Here is a 21156-nt window from a genome sequence, read left to right on the forward strand (position 1 = left end):
CTACTTCATCTACTTTCCAAAACATGTTTCTGTTTCTTTTTGTGTTTAGTTTCTGTCCCTGCGGAAGCATTTTATCAGAACCATAGTAACCTCTACAGCATGATGAAAGGAAAAATGGGTCCTTCTAATCTGCACATGTTCACGGGTACTTTGTGTAAGGAACTGCAGGAGCACATGGCACAGCTGGGCATGGAGGGCACAGGCGACCTCAATGACCTGGTTAGGTAAGGGAATTTTGCAGCACATCTGTAACACATGGGTGTCCTACGTGGGACATCTAAACACCTTTTATCTAAAGGTGTTTCTCCCAGGTAGGAGAAACATCTCAGTAACCTATTTGGAAGAAAAAAGAAAACACAGTATCTTCCAACAAAACCTGTTTCCCAAAAGATGGCATAAAAAGCTCCATGTCTTTATAAAGAACTTAAGAACAGACAAAATGCTTGGTCTTCAGCAGGATGAAAACGTTCCCTGTGTGTTTTGGGCCAAGCTTAGCCCAAAACTTAAATAAGATCTCTACAACTGACTTTGCTGCCAAAACTTCATCCTCCATGTAAAAAAAGTCCCTTTACTGACAGTTTCATGTGACAACAACAGAGCTTGTAACTCCTCCTTCTTCCTGATCGTCTGGGAGAACACCTAGATCTTACCTGCCCATCAGGACTACAAGTTGAATATTGCCTTTGGCTTGGACCTATTTCTAAGACCTCACACCCAGGTTGTATTTTGCTGACTTTTTCTGCATAATACATCTAAGGTACAGCTTTTTACTGCAGCTAAACCTGCCACTTCAATTACTGCAATTTGGATTAACTGGGGAAAGGTGTAGGGGAAAGGGGCTTTGAAACCTCCCAGCCCTCGGTCCCGCTGGTCTCAATACTGGGGTGCAAACCCCCACATCCCATGGTGTTCCCCCACCTGGCTTCTGAGATAAAAGTCCCATCTGCTTCCTGTGAAAAAACAGAGTCACGGAATCGTTAGCGTGCTACGCCACTGCCTGGTACGCTAATATGGGCTCACGTTTTCTTGTTATTCCCCTGTCTGAATCCGTCCGTGGTCTTTTACCTGGGCTCAAGTTTCTGAGGGGAGGGATGGACCTGTTGTTCTTGTGGTCCGCACAAGGCGTGGGTGCCCATGGTGGCATGGGTGTACAGCTCATACGTAAAGCGTGCCTGGCTCCCTGCTGCATCCCTGCTGCAGCCTTGGGGAACAGGACGTTCTTCCCACTGCCGTGGCTGTCATGGAGACCGGTCACCAAATCTGAATCTGCTGCTATTTGTCTAAAATGAAAAAAAAGTCATAGGCTAGATGGTAAACTACAGAATTCATAAGTCATCCCCAGTAAATCTGTGCTGAGTGTAATCTGTTCTTATGGTTTTGCCAGACAACACAGGATAGAATTGGAATGCAATGCCCCGGATAACTGTTACTTAGCTGCTTCAAAATTAAATCCATAGAGCCAGCAGGTGGCTCCGTCTGCCTTATGATCTGTAGAAAAGCAAGAAAGCGAAAGAGCCATTGCCTGAAATATGTGTTTAGCAGCTGCTGGAACCCAGCAAAGATGCATAAGGGCTTCTCAGGGCTCAAGAGTACAGGTGAAGCGGGCTGGGAAACCAGCTCAGGGTTTGCAGGATAACAGAGGAGCAAACAGGGAGGAGTGAGATAAAATAAACCAAAAAAAGCATTGTTCAGTCCAGCAAAGCTGGAGCCAGAGGGAGGATTTCTCGGAGTGTCTAGTTGCGGAAGGGCTTGTGCAATGCCCGGAAGGTCCACGTGGGTTAACCTGAAATAAAAGGAGTGGTTAATGGGGAGAAGGGGACCTCAGTGCCCAGAGCCTTTCTGCCACTGCTCAAGTGACCAAACGCTAACTGATGAAGTTCAGCCACGTGCAGAGGACTAGCCCGAGGTCCACGTATCTCCCAGCCTCTGCTTAAAATCTGCAATAAGGGTGTGAGTGAGGTATGAGCCTTGTGCCAGCCCTTCCATAGTGGTGCGAAGCTTGAGTCCCGCACTTTTAGTGTTGGCAATTCAACACGCCGTGTCCTGACCTAAAACTGCTGCAACAGCTTCCCTGTAGCCTGTAAGTCATGGGGATCTTGTCCTTGCAGGTATGTCATGTATCCAGCAGTGGTGAACACTTTGTTTGGGAAAGGCATCTGCCCGACAAGTCAGAGTGAAATCAAGGAGTTTGAAGAACATTTTCTGAAGTATGATGAGGACTTCGAATATGCTTCTCAGATGCCCGAGTGCTTCCTGAGGTAACGGAGCAGAGCTGATGCTTGATGCAAGCATTACAGGCATTTGGCTTGCTGGGATATCAACCGCAAGAGAGATTTTCCCTGGAGGATGATGCACTGTCTTTATCGATGGGGTGTCCTTGGATCAGGCAGGCTTTCAGCTAGGTGCTTCAAAAAAGTTCTGACTTCGTCTCACGCATTTCAAGCATTGGAACAGGCTGCCCAGGGAAGTGGGCCAAGGAACTCCAAGGAAGGGAGCTTGTCAGTGCTCTCAGGGCCATGACAGCACCTTGAACACCTCCAAATAGCCTTCAGAAAGAGCTAAGTATGCTCTAAAAATGTGGCCTTTATGTTCTTAGGGGAGGTCATTCTTGAAAAGATTGAGCTATAAATTGTCCAAAGCCACAATGAGAGCCCGCAGTGGAATAGATAGGAAAATCTCGGAGTCTTGTGGTCACCGGTCCTGGCTGCAAGATGAGGTCTGGCCAAGGTGAAGTCAACACTACTGTCAGATTGACACTTGAGTATTCATCCACTGACTGCTGCCCAGGGGCTTTTGGAAAGAAACCAAGGAGTCCTTCTCATGGAAAGGGAAATGTCGGTTTGTGCTGCCTCAGTTAAGTGCTCCTTGTTTGTTGCTTTTCTTTACAGGAACTGGTCTAAATCCAAAAAATGGCTTTTAAAATTATTTGAGAAAGTAGTGTCAGATGCTGAAAAGACCAACCCTTCAGAGACCACATCCAAGGTAAACATCCAAGGTGGTGAAAGCTTACTTCGTTGTATATTCTGATTGAAGCGATGGAGGGCAGGAATTATTTCCGTACTGGAGGACATAAGCTAAATATGTCAGCTTTGATAGCTGTGCCTTAATTGTCCAGTATTGCTGTGACCTCCATTAGGTCAGACCCCTAATTTTGAGTCCTACTCCTCAATTTAGTTTATTTCCTACAATTCTGACAATTAACATCTTTCTCCGGGGAATTTTAAGCCAAGGGTTCAGAGCTATGACCCATTGCCAGCCTCCAGTATCGCAGCTGCAGTGAGCAGTTGAAAGAGGTGAGAGAAAGACCCCTTCAGTTGTTTCTCTGAGGGCACCGCGCTGTGAAATTTCAAAACCTTGCATGTACTATTTTTAAACCCTGGTGTAGAGTGAGTAGATCCTCCAGCAGCCAGACTAGTAGAAAATAGCTGATTACTGGATTGGAAGCCAAGTACCCTAAATATTGATTGTGTCAAAGCTGTGATAAGTTGTCCCCCTGGTTATTCTCCTTAGCTATGGCAGGAATTCTGTCTCTCCAGTTGACAAACGCGAGGGCAGACTGGCCTGGGAATTTTGATCTACCAAATGGTTATAGAACAGATCATTAAACAAACCAGGTTTTATTTGGACTTTAAAAGCTTTACATACCACAGTTTCTTTCATAAAATAAACCAGAATAATAGAAAGAAAGAGAGGGCTGGAGAGGGAGTGGTGGGAGGTAAGAAGGTGCGGGAGGTAGGAGGCACGTACTTGCTGTCTTAGATTGGGTGGGAATTTGGAAAAAAGAGCGGTCATTTTTTATTCAAGGTCATCCTTTTCACCTCTGAAAAGTAGACAGGAAGCTTTGCCTTGAAGGCATGGTGGCCCTGTAAATATTTAAGTAAATACTATAAGAAAAAGCCGATGCTAGAACATTACACAGTTGCTATAGTTTCAAAAAATATCAAGCCATTGAAGTCATTGGTTAGGTCACTAACAAAGCACCTGGAACTAGGGACTTTGCTGATACATCAGACCATCTCTTCATAACAAGAACCTTTTTGGCAGGAACAGAGAAAACATTTTCTTCATTTCCATTCATTCAACTTGTTCAGCCCCATTGTCGGGTTCTTTAAAGTAGAGAAGTAGAGCAGGAATTAAAAAAGAATAGAGATTTCTTTTTTCTTTCTTCCACATACAAGCAACAATGGGGAGCGAGGGAAGCAGGTTCCCTAAAAACTTTAAGAAAACGGAGGGCAGTGCAAGTATTCCGTAGGGATTCACATGGCGCACTGACGACTCCTGGCCCTCTGCCTATGAGTCTCAATTTCTCTTAACAGCTATCGTCTCTACTTTGTGACTGCAAAAAAGCCATAACTAACTTCACTTCTCTTTGATAAATTAGCCTCACGTTAATATCCTTGAATTTTAGTAAGCCCTACCCTAAACTACATTTTAATATATTTTTGGAAATACACATTATTATCTTTTATTTATAACAGACACTACTGCAACATCTCCTGGACAACTTGCAAGGAAAACATCTGGGTCCCAATTACGGTCTCCTGATGCTCTGGGCTTCCCAAGCAAATGCTGTCCCTGTAAGTACCTCCGCTAGAGAAACACATTCTCTCCAACCTGCTCAAAAGCCTGTGTTTGGGAAGCAAAGACTTCGAACCAGAGGTCACACACACTGCATGTATTCCAAAGAAGGGATTATCACGCCCACGTGCATCACTACAAATATACCCAGGCTGCAATGTCACAGAAGCAATGACAAGAAAAGCTCTGCTTGTATTTTTCCTAAATTATTATGTCCCTATCGTAACATTTCGGGAACATATGTCTTATAGATATTAAGATCACAGTCTTAAGCTGGGAAGAGCATTTAACTCTATTTTAAAGCACTGTGGCTGCATTATAATAGGGACTCTGTTTTAAATAGCCTGGTGTTATCAATTGTAAAGAATATCAAAAACGTATTGTAGAGTAACTTCATCTGTGTGTAAATCCTTGAGTGATTTTGACTCTTTTGCTTTGGGGGATCTGCCGTACAAATGCCAATGTTGCTTCATGGGCAGAAAAGGAATAGTTTGATTCTACTGCCACTTAAGTTTTGTCTATGTTAGGAACAGATTTGACGGATTAATGATACAGATATATGTATGCTAACAAGCCCAATAGATCTAGCACACCTTAGGCTGACCAAAGACATTTATAGGAATTTCTCAGATGAAAAATCCATAGCAGCAAAAAACATCCTTTATTTACCATGACTACTAAGCTCTTTCCAGCGCAGTTATGTCTGTTACAGATGTGATGTAGAAAAAAATGATAGTGAGTTATTTTTATATGTACTCCTAGTGGATATATCTATGGTTTTTCTAGATTGCGTATTACTACAATTTGCCCAAAAGGAATTTCTTCCATTTCAGTGAGGTTTCTATGGATTCACATGTTGGTATAAGTGAGAGGCATAGCCTGCTGTCTGTTATCAGGATAACTGACATTCCTTCCACAACACGATCATTACTTACTCCTGTAATATTCAGCTGTAAATAGACATACAGATATTTCGTTGTGTCTCAGAATAGTCACAACCACTGTTCTGGTGACGGGAATAATGAAAAAAGGCCTTTCACTTTCCAAGGGGATTTTTTTACAAGTGCATTAAACCCTTTTATCTGAACCAATTCAGTCATCCCTCCTCGTCCCGTGGAGTGAAGCCACGCTGTCCAAGTGCTCTACAAGAAAACTAAGCTGCCGGATTTGTTGTGCAGAAGGAGGGCTGCATCCGCGCGGGGCTATTTGGGAAATAACAGTAGGAGTTCTCATCCCTTGCCGGCACAGATGGCCCGCGACCAGATCTGTGTGCAGACTGCATCTCCCGCTAGCTCAGCAAGAGGAGAGAGACTTCTGGCAGGGCTGAGAGTCCTTCTGGTTTCATCCTACTTAAGAGGATTTTCTCCTTTCCTAAATTTCTTGATTTTCAACCTCATTGCATAATCAGTTAGTAAATTATTTCTAAAGGGGATCTACTACTGCTTGTTTTGCTAATTAAAACTTTTCCTGCCCATTTTAGTGTGACTCACTGTGACAGTGCCCTGCAAGTTATTTAACCTCATTTCTGCTAATATTAGTAGGAATTTACTATTTAATTTTTCTTCCATTCATGCAGCTAAATCTAATCACACATAACGATTTAGTAATTCATTTTAACACCTAGTTATTTGAAATTAAAGAAAGGATTCTGTGTTTCAAAGCTCAAAGCCAAAGCGATGTAACGTTCACTGAAGGTAAGTACACAGCAGATGACTAGAGGTAATCTCCCAAGATCTGGGCCCTTAGATGTGGATTTACCCTGGAAGCACAGCTCCCTGCGCATCCCAACTACAACAGGCACATCCAAAAACGTACAAATGTTTTCATCTGCCTCTGTGATTTGCTACAAATATACTGCAATTCTGTTCCATGTTCCTGAGTTGAAGTACTTTCATCTCTGTTTAGGTTGCGTTTTGGACCCTTGCTTTCATACTCTCTTATCCTTCCATTTACAAGAAAATCATGGAAGACCTGACTTCTGTTTTTGGCAAAGCAGGTAATAAATGTGATCGCGTCCGTCTGGAACCTAGAAATTATTGATTCTGTGTCGGCCCAACACATGGCCAGTGGTCCATGGCTGGGAAAAATGAATGTTGCTGCTGAGGGTCCTACTGATAACATAGAGTTCAGCTCTGAGTTCTTTACTCTGTATAGGCTCAAGACATATTTTTAAGCAAAAACACCTTTGATGTTATCACAAGAAAAAGAACCACATGTACCTGTCCCTTCATTCCACACCTATCATTTAGATCTAGATTTGTATTGACCAGCCTTGTGGTTTTTTCATGCCTCTATGATAGGGTCAGATGAGGTTTTTCAATTCAGCTGCTTTTCATGGTGTGATGTTCACCAGAGTTACAGGTATTCTGTGGAAAAACAGGTCAGGAACTGTTCTCTTTTCTCTCATCTGAGGCCAGTTTGTCCGGCACGAGTCACCCCCACATGACTAATCTCTTTCCTTCAAAAATCAGTCACCCGCTGGGAGCAGTCACTCACATATGCACTCCCCTGAACCCTGCTTAGACTTTCCTGTAAGACTCTTAGTTGGCATGGATCAAAACCACATCAAGGAACATGTCAATCATTAACCAATAAGGATAATCATGAACCAGTGCTTAAGCCTTTCTCCTGGCCCCGTTTCATTTGCTGGTGTTAACATAGCCCAAGAGCTCTTGGTGCCTACAGTCCCTGAGATTTCCATGCAGTGTCCTACCAAAGTAGTGAAAAAGTCCAGGGACTCTTAACTTCCAAGATGACCTTCGTTTGGCCTCTTCTGGCCAATACCATACCTACAGCTACCTTAGAGTTATTAAATTCTCTTCAACAGCTTTTCTTAATTGTACTGATTTTGGTCCATTTATTTACTTTGAAATATAAAGAAAACTTCTGGGTAAAAAGTCTTAAAGTCTTGAGGTATTGTATCAGAAGGTCTAAAGCAAAACATGTCAGCATGTACCAAAACAAGTATGGAATCTAATTTTTACACAGAGTCTTCTTTCTCATGCCACAACAGGTAAAGATAAAATAGAAGTGTCTGAAGAGGAGCTTAAGAAGCTCCCTTTTATTAAATGGTGCACTTTGGAAGCCATACGGCTGAGGTCCCCAGGTGCAATCACCAAGAAAGTAGTAAATCCAATAAAAATTCAGGTGAGTTTTATTGGTTTTTGTTTTTCCCCAAAAGGGTACTCTATGATTTGTCTGGAAAGGGGCCTCCTAAAAGATCTGGATAAAATTAAAATAGTAGAGATATTCCACAATCTCACATATATATTCTGTTTGGGTTTAACAGATTTATTCAACATCATTAATTTAATCACCATTAATTTAAGAGCGATTTTGCTTCTCTTGCTCGCAGTCTTACCTTCGATTTTGAATTTACTTTAGATTTAATTGAATTGAGGTGAAGATACTGTGCAGATGGTATATGAAATAGTAATCAGACACAACAAATACAGTAGAAGGGACCACAATTTAGTAACTGGTAAAACTCATTTTCTGTTTGTCCTCCTCACTGCCATTCCGAAGGGAAGTGCCAGCGTTCAGGAGTCTAACAAATAAATGTTTGGGAGAAAAACATTCCCTTAAGGAATCACCACTCATCACTATTTAAGAAATTACGAAAGTCCCATAAAGGTCTACTCTCATATAAGACTTTCTATGAATTTCTTTGCATTTTGAAGGAAGCGCTTAACAAAAGATTTAGCAACCAATATCAGTTCATACGATACATCAAGAAGCAGGAAAGACAGAAATAATGTTTTTATTATTTCTCTACCTGAGAAACCAAATTAGAACAAAAACAGTCTTTCCACGTTCTCCACTGTTTAAGTCTTACTTATGGAGAAAAGGCCAATGGCAAGAAGAAGCTTCAAACATGTAATATGTCCACCATGGCTTCACCACCGTCACTTGCCCTCTGTTAGGACCTTCTACTGATGGAAGAGAAGTACTAAGGAAGGACTGTTTTGTTAGTTGAACCCGTGATTTTCTCTTTTCTTAGAGTTTTTTTCTCCTTTTCAGAATTACATCGTCCCTGCAGGTGACATGCTGATGTTGTCGCCATATTGGTTACACAGGAATCCAAAATATTTTCCTGACCCAGAAATGTTCAAACCGGTAAGTCGTCATTCTTACCGTGGGTATTTTGCTGTCTTTTCTCCTCTTCACTTATTTCACAATAAAAGCACATGGATAAATTGGCTTAAAGTTGGGTATTCCCCATTGTCTGCAGGATGGCCTTGTATACAGAGAAGATGTGCAAAAAACAGAGCCTGTAGGAATAAGCAAGACTTTAAAGTTCAGTTATATATTCCAAATAATATGGTACTATTTTATATCACTTTGATCTTGATCCAAAACCTACCATGGAAGGACCCCACTGATTTCACTTTTGAACCCAACTCTAAGAACTCTCCTCTCGCTGTCATCACAGACTCACAGAATGTGTTGGGTTGGAAGGGACCTTTAAAGGTCATCTAGTCCAACCCCCCTGCAGTCAGCAGGGACATCTTCAACTAGATCAGGTTGCTCAGAGCCTCATCCAGCCTGGCCTTGAATGTCTCCAGGGATGGGGCCTCCACCACCTCTCTGGGCAACCTGGGCCAGTGTCTCACCACCCTCAGTGTAAAGAACTTCTTCCTAATGTCTAATCTAACCCTGCCCTGCTCTAGTTTAAAACCATTGCCCCTCGTCCTATCGCTACATGCCCTTGCAAACAGCCCCTCCCCAGCTTTCCTGTAGGCCCCCTTCAGGGACTGGAAGGCCACTATAAGGTCTCCCCGGGGCCTTCTCTTCTCCAGGCTGAACAACCCCAACTCTCTCAGCCTGTCATTTGTTTGTGTAGCTCATCTCCACATATTTACTCAGGCTTATTGGTCTTTCCAGTCAGATGGTTTCTGGTAGGTATTAGCTCTTCTAATTCAGTAGCTCATCTAGGGTTTCTTGATTATTATTCCACTCCAGGTGGCCGTGTGGGCAGGCTTGTAACTGCTCTTTTTAGCACCATCCGCTATAGAATGGTTTGTCTTTTTTATAGAAATACATCAAGGAGTAATTTAAACAAAACTTCCCTTCTAGAAAACTCTTTACCAATTTGAAATCCCTCATAACAATTCCTGCCTGTTTGAAACCCTAAACAGAAACCTTGATGTAGCGCCTTATTTCTTTAGTAACTTTATTCCTAAGAAGCGAGATAGCTTGTTTTATAGAAACTCACCCTTTTTCCATGAAGAATGGGTGAGTACCCCTTGCACTTTGCCATTCCAAATGGTAATCGCCTTGCTTCATCACCACTGAGATTTTTTTTCTTGCTTTTATTGGATTTTGATACTAACAGGTTTCCTCTTCAGAAAGCTCTAAACAGCCCAAGCTGAAAAAAATCCAAAATAAAAACACAAGATTACATCTTCTCTAAGATGGCTTCATCAGAGGAGTTAGCCACCATCAACTTGACAGGGTGTTACTTGAAGGCTTTGGTAGAGCTGCGCCGAGTTTCTGGAGGCTGGTGTGGTTTATCACCCAGCATTCAAGAGATTTACTGCTGTCAGTGTCACCCACCCAAACTTCGGCCCATATTGCCTCGTTCCTTTTCTCTGAAAGCAACTCAGGGTGGAGGAAGGAGCCCCGTGGGTACAGACAGGCTGGTTTTGTTGAGAAGAGTTCATTTTGTCACACGCTGGCTTGCACCTGTGAATGGGGCTGGGCAACGCTTGCCTTTCTCCTGCGTGACAGCGCATGCACCTTCCATTTATCTGTGCACAGCGTCTTAGAAATGGTTTGTGTGCAAGATGCGCATGAGCCGTTTGCGTGCTGGGATACAATTTTGTGGCTGAGGGAAGGTACTGGTTGAAAATTTACTTTGAATGTGCATGTATTTAAAAGGGGAAGGTCACATTTTTACGGGCGTTTCGGTAGCTCAAGATGCAGGATTTAGAAAAATGGGGAGGTATATAGGAAGAATGCTTTTGGAGTGATTTTGAAAAGCCTTCCAGCACTAACTATGTTTCAAATGGGACCCTCATTTCTTTCCCTGAGGTAACGCTGACTTTTGAATCCAGACTCTAACACTAACAGGTTGAATGCAAAAAATGGCATTAGTGCAACTTTGTATTGAGGATTAGCTGTCCAAGGTCATTTTTAGCTCAGAGAAATAAAGTTAAGCTTTATTTATATAAGTCTGATTTGGAAAAAAAAAAGTTTCTTCCCACAGGATCGTTGGAAAGAGGCAAATTTAGAGAAGAATGCTTTCTTGGACAGCTTTGTGGCATTCGGAGGAGGGAAGCATCAGTGTCCAGGAAGGTCAGTGAAACAGCTGGGGTTTATTTATTCCCAAACCCTGCAGAGAACAACTCTCTTGAACTGGGCTCTTACACTTGGACATAAAATGTTTTCATTGCTTTGCTCTTTGTAAGTCCCCTAATGTTCAATATTATTTGGACCTTGTTTAAACTGATTTGAAAGTGGTTTCATTCCTGGAAAAGACAGGTTAAGTCACGATGTAAAAACAGAATCTGAGACTAGCCTATCGAGAGATATCCCCCAGGGAGGACAGTCAGCCTAGCTCTGCTGCTGCTGAGGCACCTTTTCATCAAGGGAGAGTTCTTCCACTTACAAACATGCCAGTTTATAGACGCAGGCATTTAGGTCGCCATAAACAGCTCTAAACTAACCTAAAGAACATTTCTCTGGTCTGAGACTCTCTTTCCATCCTCTATCATGCCATTGACATCTTTGCTAATCTTCAAATGTCTTAAGTGGCTCCTCTCTGTTTAAATCTTGTCTTTGCATTAGGGCCCATGCAACTGTGTGATGGTTTGAATTGCAGATCCCGTCTCTCTTCCCTCCTCCAGCAATGCCAGCCTCGGTGCTTCCTGCATTCCTTCTACTGTTTTCTCTGCTGTCCCTTTTCCTGGAATCAGTCCCAGGGAGCCGGCTGCTCCTCATTTCTGTGTTCAAACATCTCTATGCTCAATTCTCTGCCTTCAAAACCTGGTCTCCTCTAGGAAGCAAATAACCAAGAATCCTTAAAACTGGTCAGTTTAACTCAAGAGTCCCATGTGGATCGAGGAATCCAGAGGGTGTTGCAGAGGATCTGCGGTCTTGAATCTGCAGCCTATAGCAGGCTGGACATGACTGTCAGATAAACTTTGTGAAGGCATTAAAGACATAAACAAAATGAATTAAAATGCATTCAACCATTTAGGCTTGCCGGAGGAAAGTGCTCACTCACTGCTCTACCTCTGTGACTTGTACCGTATTCCTGAGCTCAATACGAGCCCAGGCTCACTCCCAGCCAGGGCGACAGCAGAATTCACAAGAGGCATCCGCAGGTCCAGGACAAGCTGCAAAACAATGTTTCTGAAAGCTGCTTGTTTATATATACTGACCTAATTCTTTGTTCAGGCTGTTCTCTGGACTCTGATAATATCTTTAAAATAAGTTTGTGGTTGGAAAGAAAATTATAACGTTTCTGCATAGGCAACGGATGGAGAATCTTTTTCTTGCTGACAGACAAAAAGTCCTTTCAAAAGCCTTTGGCAGCCTACTTGGTAACACACACCTTCCTGCTTTTCAGCAATCATTCTAAAAGAATAATGTTGTGGTCTTAGAAGAAAGGAAATCAAATCAAGGGATGTATTTAGATCCTATGTTGCAGATTTCTTTGGTATGACTGAATGAAACAAAGATATTCAAGTTTAAAATGCATTTTCATTTACTTCGGTACTGGGATTTATAAATGAAATCTGTTAAACTTTTAATTTCTCCGTTGCAAAAGTTCATAATGAAATTAAAAGATAATTTAATCAAACAAAGCTAGAAAATAACTAACTTGTCAAATATTCTAGCAAACTGGCATGGGGAGAGCTCTCGCAAAGCCATTTGCGTGCCATCTTTTTTACCTAGAGGAAAAATTCGATGGCAGTGAAGCTACTTTTATCTAACCAGGTGACTATTGCCTGTGCGACCGTGCTTATCTTGCCTGGCTCTGTCTGCTGTCTCCCATCTTATGCTGACTTCGTAAACCCTTCAGCACAACGGCCCTGATTTCATTCTCAGATTCCATTTACTGCCGGACCTCAGTCCACAGCTGGGCTCCTGGGCTCCAGCACAACACCAATACATAGCAGTGCACTGGGGGCGAGATTTCAGAAAGCACATCTTTATCGCTAAATAAAACAGGAAGGCATCAGTGCCTCAAAGTTTTTACAGGAAAACTGCTCTAGGACTCAGTCATGAATACGACGGGCAGGTGGGAACTAAGGGGCATTTAGCTGCAAGAAAGCTCATGGTTTCTGCTCAGTACAAGGTGCTGCGGGAGAGAGGGACGCACTGGGACTCTGCAGTCCTGCCTTTCACTCCCGGGCTGTCCCTCTGCCCGCCCTCAGATGTGTGTGTTACTTGTCATCCTTGTGTCTCAGCATCTCTGTTTGCAGAGCAGAGTAACAGCAGCAGCCTGCTGGGAGAAGCACTTTGAGATCTAGCAGTGGGCCGTGCTGCAGTCAGTTACGGGTTACATCCGTTGTCGCGCAGGCAGAAGAACCCCGCCATGGGTACGGAGGTGTCAGAGCTGGCCAGCTCGCATCCGGCTGTGTTTGAAGGACAGAGCCCTGTAAATGCAGCATTTCCACTTTCAGGCCAACCGAGAGGCATTTTGGCATTTGGCCACATCGTCTGTGCCAAACCACTGAGGTTCAGAGGCAGGACCTCAGGCACCAGGAGCCCAGGACCACACAGTGCAACCAGTGCAGTGACTGTAAGGAGCCCACCTTTGTACAGTGCACTGGCACGGAGTTTGGGCTAGCAAGTCCTGCCTGACCTGAGCTAATTTCCATTGAAATATCTCTGCACTGCATTCCCCCGAGCTCAAGGTCACCAAAAGCTCCCTACCTCAAGGTAATTCCAGTGTGAAATCACAGAGATAATTTGGGTTTGAAGCTACGCCAAAACCAACAAGCATCCTCCCACTCCGGAGCACAGGGCGCAGATCTGGATGGCTCTGCAGGAGTTAGCCTGCGTCTCGCGGGGCTTATTAGCTTCCTCTTCACACCTGCCAGGCCAAATCCAGCCTGACGCCATGTGCCGTCGTGTGGCCTTCTCCCCAGTGAATTCCCCAATAGCTGCTTTCTCCAAGTTTTCCAGCATCTCTCAGAGAATGGAAAATAAACTGTGTAGAAGAGCAAGGTAGTAGTACTATTTTAACTAGGTATTTAAGACTTGGGTCTGGATTCTGCAAGTGAGTAATCCCTTGACCCGGCATAGGTACATGGTAGTGCCTGAATGCAGAAAGCTCTTGTATGGATCGACTTTAAAAAACAACAGCCTGGAGGAGTTCACCTGCCGTTATCTGAAATCTTCTCCGGACTGACTAAAAAAGACCTTTCTTGAGAGTGTCACAGAAAAAAAAAAATCCTGCCCTTGGGTCTCATACTGCATTCTAACGCTGACGCATTAAATAATAACTCCCGCTGTCACAGCTACTCTGATGTCACCAGGCTCCCAGCTGTATTATATAACTCTATATAGCACAATTAGTCATATAGCCTTTTCTATATCTGACTGTCTTCTCACTCCTGTGAAGTTATTTCAAGTCGGCAAGCGTTAGAAGAACATAAATGTTTGTACAGTGGAAAAAACCATAATGATAAGGGGCTATTCTAAAATAGGGTGTCAGAGGGATACTGTCGGTTTAACGTTTCACGGGAAAGAAGGGGCAGCCGCTACATTCACGTTCTTTGCTGAGTAACGAAGCTGAACAAAGCTACAGCATATTTTCCTACTGGAGATAAACTTTCAGGCAGGACTGAAGCATGGAATGTAAAATGTGTCAAAGACACCTTGTTTCTTACCTGATGATAACACACGTGTGATGGTGAGGCTGGATGCCCAATGTTTTCCTCCCTTTTCTTGCAGGTGGTTTGCTATCATGGAAATCCAATTGTTCGTTGTGCTATTCCTATACAAATATGAATTTGTGCTTTTGGATGCGGTACCGAAGGAGGTAAAAGATCCATGCGTTTGTATGGCATTCCATGTCTTGATATCCTTCATTCATCACACTCAGCTGAACAACTGTGCTCAACTACAGTTATCTATAATGAAGCAAATTTTTGAGAGGAGCGTTAATAAAACATGTAATGAGTAAATTGATCTTCTTTTAGCTCAGGGAACCCAGAGTAACTCCAGCAATGTTAGTGGGGCTGCGCTATCCATACAATAATGCACCCACAAGAGTATTTTGTCTCATTGTTGCCTAATCATTACAAGAGATTTTATAACTGCTTTCTGCCACTCACAAAAACAATGAATATGGAACTGGATTATTAATACTTTAAAGATATGAAATGAGATGCATGGCGTGGGCTTTGTATGATTGCCCTCTAGGCTGGAAGTTGGAAGCTCGGAGAACTTAATTCCTCTGCTCTCCTTGAAGAACATGAGATGTTGATCTCAAGTAGTGGTAGAAAGCCCACCCAGAATATGGAGGAAGGTTGCCTCTTCCTGATGGATGCTGTGTTGCCATGCCAGCTCTCACTGGAGTTGATTGTAATTTGGGTCCGCACCCACAGGCAATTATGCTGATGAAGATATTCAAAACCATTAGAGTTTCTTAAGATCACATGTGTCATCCTCTGTCAGAGTGAGTGGAATAAAAAATAATCCTGAAGGCACTAGTCAGTGGCTTCAGCAAAGCCAAGAAATACTCCCAGTATTTAGTCCAAGAATATGTTTATATCTTAATATTAAAGCATGATGATGATTCCATTAACTGAACTAACTTAAATGTTTCTACTGATTTTCTTCTTTTTGCAGAGCCCTTTACATTTGGTGGGGACACAGCAACCCATGGCACCATTCCGGATCCAGTATAAATGCCGGGAATGAAAGCTGCCCAGCGGTAACTTACCTTCCTTTGCCAGCCACCCCTGGGTAGATGGACCACTGAGCTGTGTCCCTGTCCCACATCTTCAGATAGGTTCTCTGCCTTAACAGTTCTTAATTTAAACTTTAAATGCTGTGTATACTCTGGGTTGTGGTATGCCATACCAGTATAGTCGTATCTGTGCTCCTCACCTGATTGCCTACCTCCTAGCATTTAAAAACCAAGTTCTCCTGCCAAATTTGTAATTTGTGGGCCAATTATTCACAGACTTCGCAAATCTGATATACTAAACTCAACAACCAGACATTCTGAACAAAAAGGTGCTATGTTTGGAAATCCTGCATGGAAGTTGTGCTAGAACCAGAGGAAAAGCAGGTCCCTTGGGCCAGGTCACTGTTTCCTGCAGGTCTCTTTGAACCAAGGCTAAAGTGGTGCCTGATGGGGACTCCATAGAGCTCCCTGGTGCTGGTGTGCACAAAATACAGGGCAGTGCTGAGCAGAGACCTCCGGATCAGATCTGCAGCCACGATAAACTAGCGTCACTTATTTATCACTGCCTGTGTCGCTAGGTGAAGATCTGGCCTGCTCTGCCTACAATCGGTGCCAACTTTTTGCAAATAAAATGCATTTATAATGGAAAAATTGCAAGCATGGGAAACGCTGGGGTCTTGTTCCACTGGAGCACCTAAAATTTCTGCTGAGCTTTATTTGCTCCACAGGAGTCAGAATCGGCCCTTGCATGAACATGCAATGAAAGTTTGATCGTGATGTTTGGCTTCTAACGAAAAGCGATTGCAAGAAAAGCTATTGCTATTCATTAGACTGGTTGTCTAATATCTAGAACACTTTTGCTTTCCCTTTAACGTGTCTTACTTATAGAACAAATTGCACAAACCTAAAAATATTTAATCCTATAAAGAATACCTAGTAAAAGTTGTGCGAAGAAGCTGTCAAATAAGTTCAGATACCAACACTCTAACTGCTGTCAGATTTCATACACGATAATAGCTGGCATGTATTTTTAGTCTTTTAAGTAATGATTATTCATCATTTGAGAGGTATTTGCGGAAAAACACAAGTGGACTTTCAACAGCAGTAAAAACTATGGGAATAACATCCATAGGAAAATAACACATTGGATAAGTCATTAAATGGTTCGCATACCTCAATTATGGATAAAACAATTTAACAAGCTTTATTGATTTATATGGCTGGAAAATGATTCGTCCGACTTCTAATTTAGCTCATAACGGTTAACTCTGCAAGAGTTGCACTCTTAACTGGGGTGTCAGAATCTCTTCCATAACTGAAAACTACTCCCTTGATTTACATATATGGTCGTTACCCAAAAGTGTATATTTTAATTGTAGAATTTGGAAATGTCCACAATATCTGTTCAGGTATCTTGTAGCTTTGCAAAGATTTCTTTTTTTCCCAATGTACATTTATTTTTATTTCTCTGTTTAATTAACTCTGGGTTTGGTTTTTTTTGTGTGCGTGTGCAGTTTTTTTTGGTCAGGGTTTTTTCCCAAGCTCAAAAAAGGAAAATTCTGTAATGGCAAACTTGACTTTAAACTAAAAAGGTCCCTAAAGGAAAGTATAACCTGAAGGTCAGCATCAGTTTGGTTAGAATGAATAAAAGGCACCTGAAGCCAACTAAAAGCGAACATTTAATAACACACCACTGCACGGGGCTTCTGATCTGTCCTAAAGACGAGCACAATTCTGGTCTAGTTTCTGCATATTGCTGAGTTTTCCAGACTTGGTGTGATCTTGTGCCTGGTGAGAACTACGTTCTGCCTCCTTCCACATCCTGCAAGAACAGCCTGGGGACTGCATTAGGGTATGTGATAAAAACCACATTCCCCCCCCAGAAACAGAGGAGCAAAAGCAGGTGGGGACCCTGAGCAATGCCCTGCCCAACACCTCCCCGGGCTGGCCGTGTCCAGGGGTGACAGCCACCGGCGACAACGGGAGCAGCTCCCACCTTTTGAGTTGCGGGGGGACACTGCCTGGGGGTATGGGACACGTTGTGGGATGAGGGGAGGAGCAGCTTGCACAGGACTTCTTACGGGATGTTTAGGGGAGGAAGCAACGGTGGGAAAAGGGAGGGATCAAGGTAGGTTGAGGAGGAACAAACATGGAAAAAAAAGAGGGATAAGGGGATAAAAGAGGTTAGTTGCATGTAAACAGTTGCTGACTGGTATGCTTGTGCCTGATCAGTGCAGTCTGTCCTGTCTTCTTCCTACTCTCCATTTTCAGATCTTTTCCTGGGTAAGGGGCTCCCTTTTGTGTGCGCGTGTGGGTATGGGGGTGTGAGTGCAGCAACTGGAGTGGGACCACAGCTCAGAAGGGCCATGGGTGTGCGGTGCCAGCAACGCGAGGGAGCGTGGGTGTGCATACTGCGTGAGTGCATTACGTCAGTGTGCGATCGCTAGGCCAGCGGGGGAGTAGGTGAAGTGTGTGTGTCTCAGGGTGAGGCACCTGGAGAGGCTGGCTGCCGGAGGGATGAGGGGATTCAGGCCAGCTGCTGGAGAGCCCGTATGGTCTGGGGGTCGACTGAGACCCTCTTATATGTCTGCTTGTGTGTCTCTGGGCAGGAGGCAGCTGGGGAGAGCGAGGATTCAGGACCAACTGCTGGAGGAGTCCGTATTGTACATGTGTATTTTTACATATATGTCATGCTCACGGACTTTGGGATCCCAATCTACCAGAGAGGGGGGCAGGACGAAGCTGCTGGTGTGAGTGCTGAGTGTTTCTGCCTGTGTTGGCCAGTGGGTGCCATCAGTGCGTACATCACATTGTACGCGCGTGTTTGTGCATTATCCTGCTGGGAATCCACGCTCAGCCTCGCTGCAGGCTGGACCCAGGGCCGTGGAGCTGCGTCAGCCTCGCCTCTGTCGGGCTACCAGATTTAGCAACTCCCTAGCAGGCTAGAATCAGTCATGAAGAAATTTGTCCTGAAAGGCAGGACATATTTTTATTAAAGCGTAGGCTTTTGGCAGGAAAGAAGTACCTGTTCTTGGCAGCCAGAGAGATACCAAAGAAGGAGGTGAAGAAGAGTGGGTTTGACTCTGGGATCCCATTGCTGTGTGACTGCCCTGTGGTGGATGACAGCTCCGTGCACTTGCCATACTTTCCTAGGCAGAAAAAAACAGGGGAGGTGGATTAGTAAAGCAATGTGGTGGTCAGGTGATAGGGCTAAATGGGGTCTTCTACCTGGAAATATTCAGAAGCTTCTGGGGGAGGGAAAGACAGCACTTTCCCACTGGGACAGGGTTAAACACATATTAAAAGGTCATCACAATACCCTACTCGGGAGTGAATTAACAGTTTCTAAATTACTACCACCACAAGGGTAGTATCTCCTCTCCACAAGCAGGAGATTTTTAACCAAAAAGTTAAAAAAAAAAAAAAAGTATATTTGACCTACCTTATGTATGAAGTATGGATGTTAAAGGCAATGCAGTGGGGCATCCCTCAAAAACCATCTTGGAAAATGCAATTGTCCCTCCTCCAGATGTGCCATAGACCAGATCTATCAGAGCAAAACCCACGGTTTGGGCTGGCCAGGACTATATGTTGGTATTCATTTATATCGGCGTAAGGCGTAAATAACTCCCAGCGTCTAAGCCAGTGAAGGAAATGGCAGGAGTCTTCTTAACAAGAGAGAAGAAATCTAGAGTTATGAGAAATGAGCAATAAAACTCTTTTGTATCAAATTTTCTCTAATAATTTTTGGATTTTATTGTATATTAAATAAGAGTCTTCAGGAAAAAGAAACCCAAACCATGGAAACTATCCCGTTGCAGCCAACCTTTTCTTGATACTTTTCAGGAAAGTATAAACATTTTCCCTGAACTCATCTTTCTTGTGGAAATATAATATTTGACCGAAAACTCATCAAAATATTTTGAGTTAAAATTGTTGACGGACTGCAAGGGAATCTTCTCCAGTCAGCACGGTGAAAAGATAACCCGTGGTATCAGCAGCCACCTCCCAGAATAATTGCAACTTCTTTTATGTCTTCCCTCTCATGAGCCTCACTGAAGGCCCCTCTCATCTGCACTTAGCAGTCAAGTATTTCAAGTGGTCTCTTTCTTTACACTAGGAACGGTATTCGATTATCTTTTCTGTGCCACTGATTGTCACAGAAACCAGAAGTTTAGGCTTAGCACGTATACCTCCTGAAAATAGATATCTGGGGACTACAAGATATGGCTCTAGCCGTTGAAGGGTAAGCTAAAAATAATTACTTCCTTTCGGAAAAAAAAAAAGGATAATTCTAAGGCCCTAGCTCTGTGCTGTGCTTAAGCACTGGGCCAAGCAAAACTCGACTTAAGCATGTGTTTTGCTCTAAGCAAACACTTAAAATGGATTTGCAGAATAAGAATGGATTTCAATTTAAGCACACGCTTAAGTGCTTTGCTGAGCCAGGGTCTAAATGCCTCGGTTGCTAACCCATTGCTTACAGTTAGTCTTGGCATCTGTGTTGTAATTTTAAAGATATACAAGGGTTAGTGGAAATACCAAGGTAGTTTTGCTCATTTTAGGTGAAACTGGCAAACGTTAAGGGCTTTTAGGAAAAATATTTTTTTTAAATGGTCACATTTATAGCATAAACCAGTAGGCTTCATTGGCAGCAAGCGTCTTTCCCAGTTATTTGGTACATTCTAAATGTGTGGCTCATCACATGGCAAAAAATATTTCCTCTCCACCGGCACGCAGTGGAAGGGGAATTAGACACAAGAAAGGCATTCGAAAGATAGCAAGCGTTTAATTGAAACAACCAAGGAGAAGCTTTCATCATGTAGCCATTCTGAATGACATTGGACATGCGACTGATTGGCACGGCGTTATTTATTTTTTTCACTTTGATCATAAAATTACTAGGAAAGGCTTAATGGAGTTATAAATATCTTGTTTCCATGAGAGTCCTGGGAAGATAATTATAGCACTGAAGTCTTTACAAAGATAGAGCATTTATAAAATGATATTATCCGAGGACTCCAATGGATAATGCAGGGAATTCTGCACTCTATTCCCAGCTCTCCTGTTGACTCACTGTACTTTTTGGGTGAATCACTCCATCCCTCAGTGACTCAGTTTCTTCATCTATACATTTGGGGTAATAATGATAATTACCCACTGCTGCGAAGTCTATATGGATTAAAAATTGTAAGTATTGCTCATACTCATCAGAGCACTCAAGCCTGCTTAATGGATGTCTGTAAGACTTCGGATAAGCTATCTGCTTTCCTGAACTGTCATATTTGTGTTACTGGTAAATTACTTTACTTGTAGAGTTACAGTCAAAATAGTCAGAAGAAATACTTTAAGTCTCTTGGTTCACGCTTTTTAAGATGCTGATGAAACAGCTGTACCCCAGACTCTTCGGACATATTTTGGTTTTAATGCAAAGCATGGAATTTAAAGACTATGGACAAGTTTCTTGTTGAGTGAAAATACAACATCCTTTCATAAAACCAGCTGCTACAGAGAAGCATTACCTAGAAAGTTGTCTAGCAGCTACCTGTGAGACAGGAACTACATCTATCCTCTACCTTCCCTAAGTTGTATCAGGCTTTTTCACTCGTGTACTGCTTTTACTGCATTGGGAATTTGATACGTCATCTTTCCCAAGTACCTTGCAGAGTATTGGAGTAACGAGTATTGAAAGAGCTTGATGTACAAGTACA

At 43.0% G+C, this 21156-nt stretch overlaps 1 protein-coding gene across 4 annotated transcripts in view; it reads left to right on the forward strand.

Annotated features, from left to right (window-relative positions):
• LOC128907494 (24-hydroxycholesterol 7-alpha-hydroxylase) overlaps nucleotides 1-20778 on the forward strand; it is a 34165-nt gene extending 13387 nt beyond the window's left edge. For 2 of the 4 annotated variants that reach the window (XM_054196439.1, XM_054196437.1), the window contains 10 exons: nucleotides 50-224; nucleotides 2109-2258; nucleotides 2889-2982; nucleotides 4479-4577; nucleotides 6484-6574; nucleotides 7592-7725; nucleotides 8599-8694; nucleotides 10787-10875; nucleotides 14488-14575; nucleotides 15388-20778. In XM_054196439.1, the coding sequence (XP_054052414.1) occupies nucleotides 100-224; nucleotides 2109-2258; nucleotides 2889-2982; nucleotides 4479-4577; nucleotides 6484-6574; nucleotides 7592-7725; nucleotides 8599-8694; nucleotides 10787-10875; nucleotides 14488-14575; nucleotides 15388-15459 (1038 nt within the window). In that variant the 5' untranslated portion in view covers nucleotides 50-99 and the 3' untranslated portion in view covers nucleotides 15460-20778. Of the gene's footprint in view, nucleotides 1-49; nucleotides 225-2108; nucleotides 2259-2888; nucleotides 2983-4478; nucleotides 4578-6483; nucleotides 6575-7591; nucleotides 7726-8598; nucleotides 8695-10773; nucleotides 10876-14487; nucleotides 14576-15387 lie in introns of all 4 variants that reach the window. The other 2 variants (XM_054196438.1, XM_054196440.1) reach the window with 2 other exon arrangements.
• Nucleotides 20779-21156: the final 378 nt, after the last annotated feature.

Source organism: Rissa tridactyla, chromosome 3 (assembly GCF_028500815.1).
Source record: "Rissa tridactyla isolate bRisTri1 chromosome 3, bRisTri1.patW.cur.20221130, whole genome shotgun sequence".
NCBI classification, from domain to species: domain Eukaryota; kingdom Metazoa; phylum Chordata; class Aves; order Charadriiformes; family Laridae; genus Rissa; species Rissa tridactyla.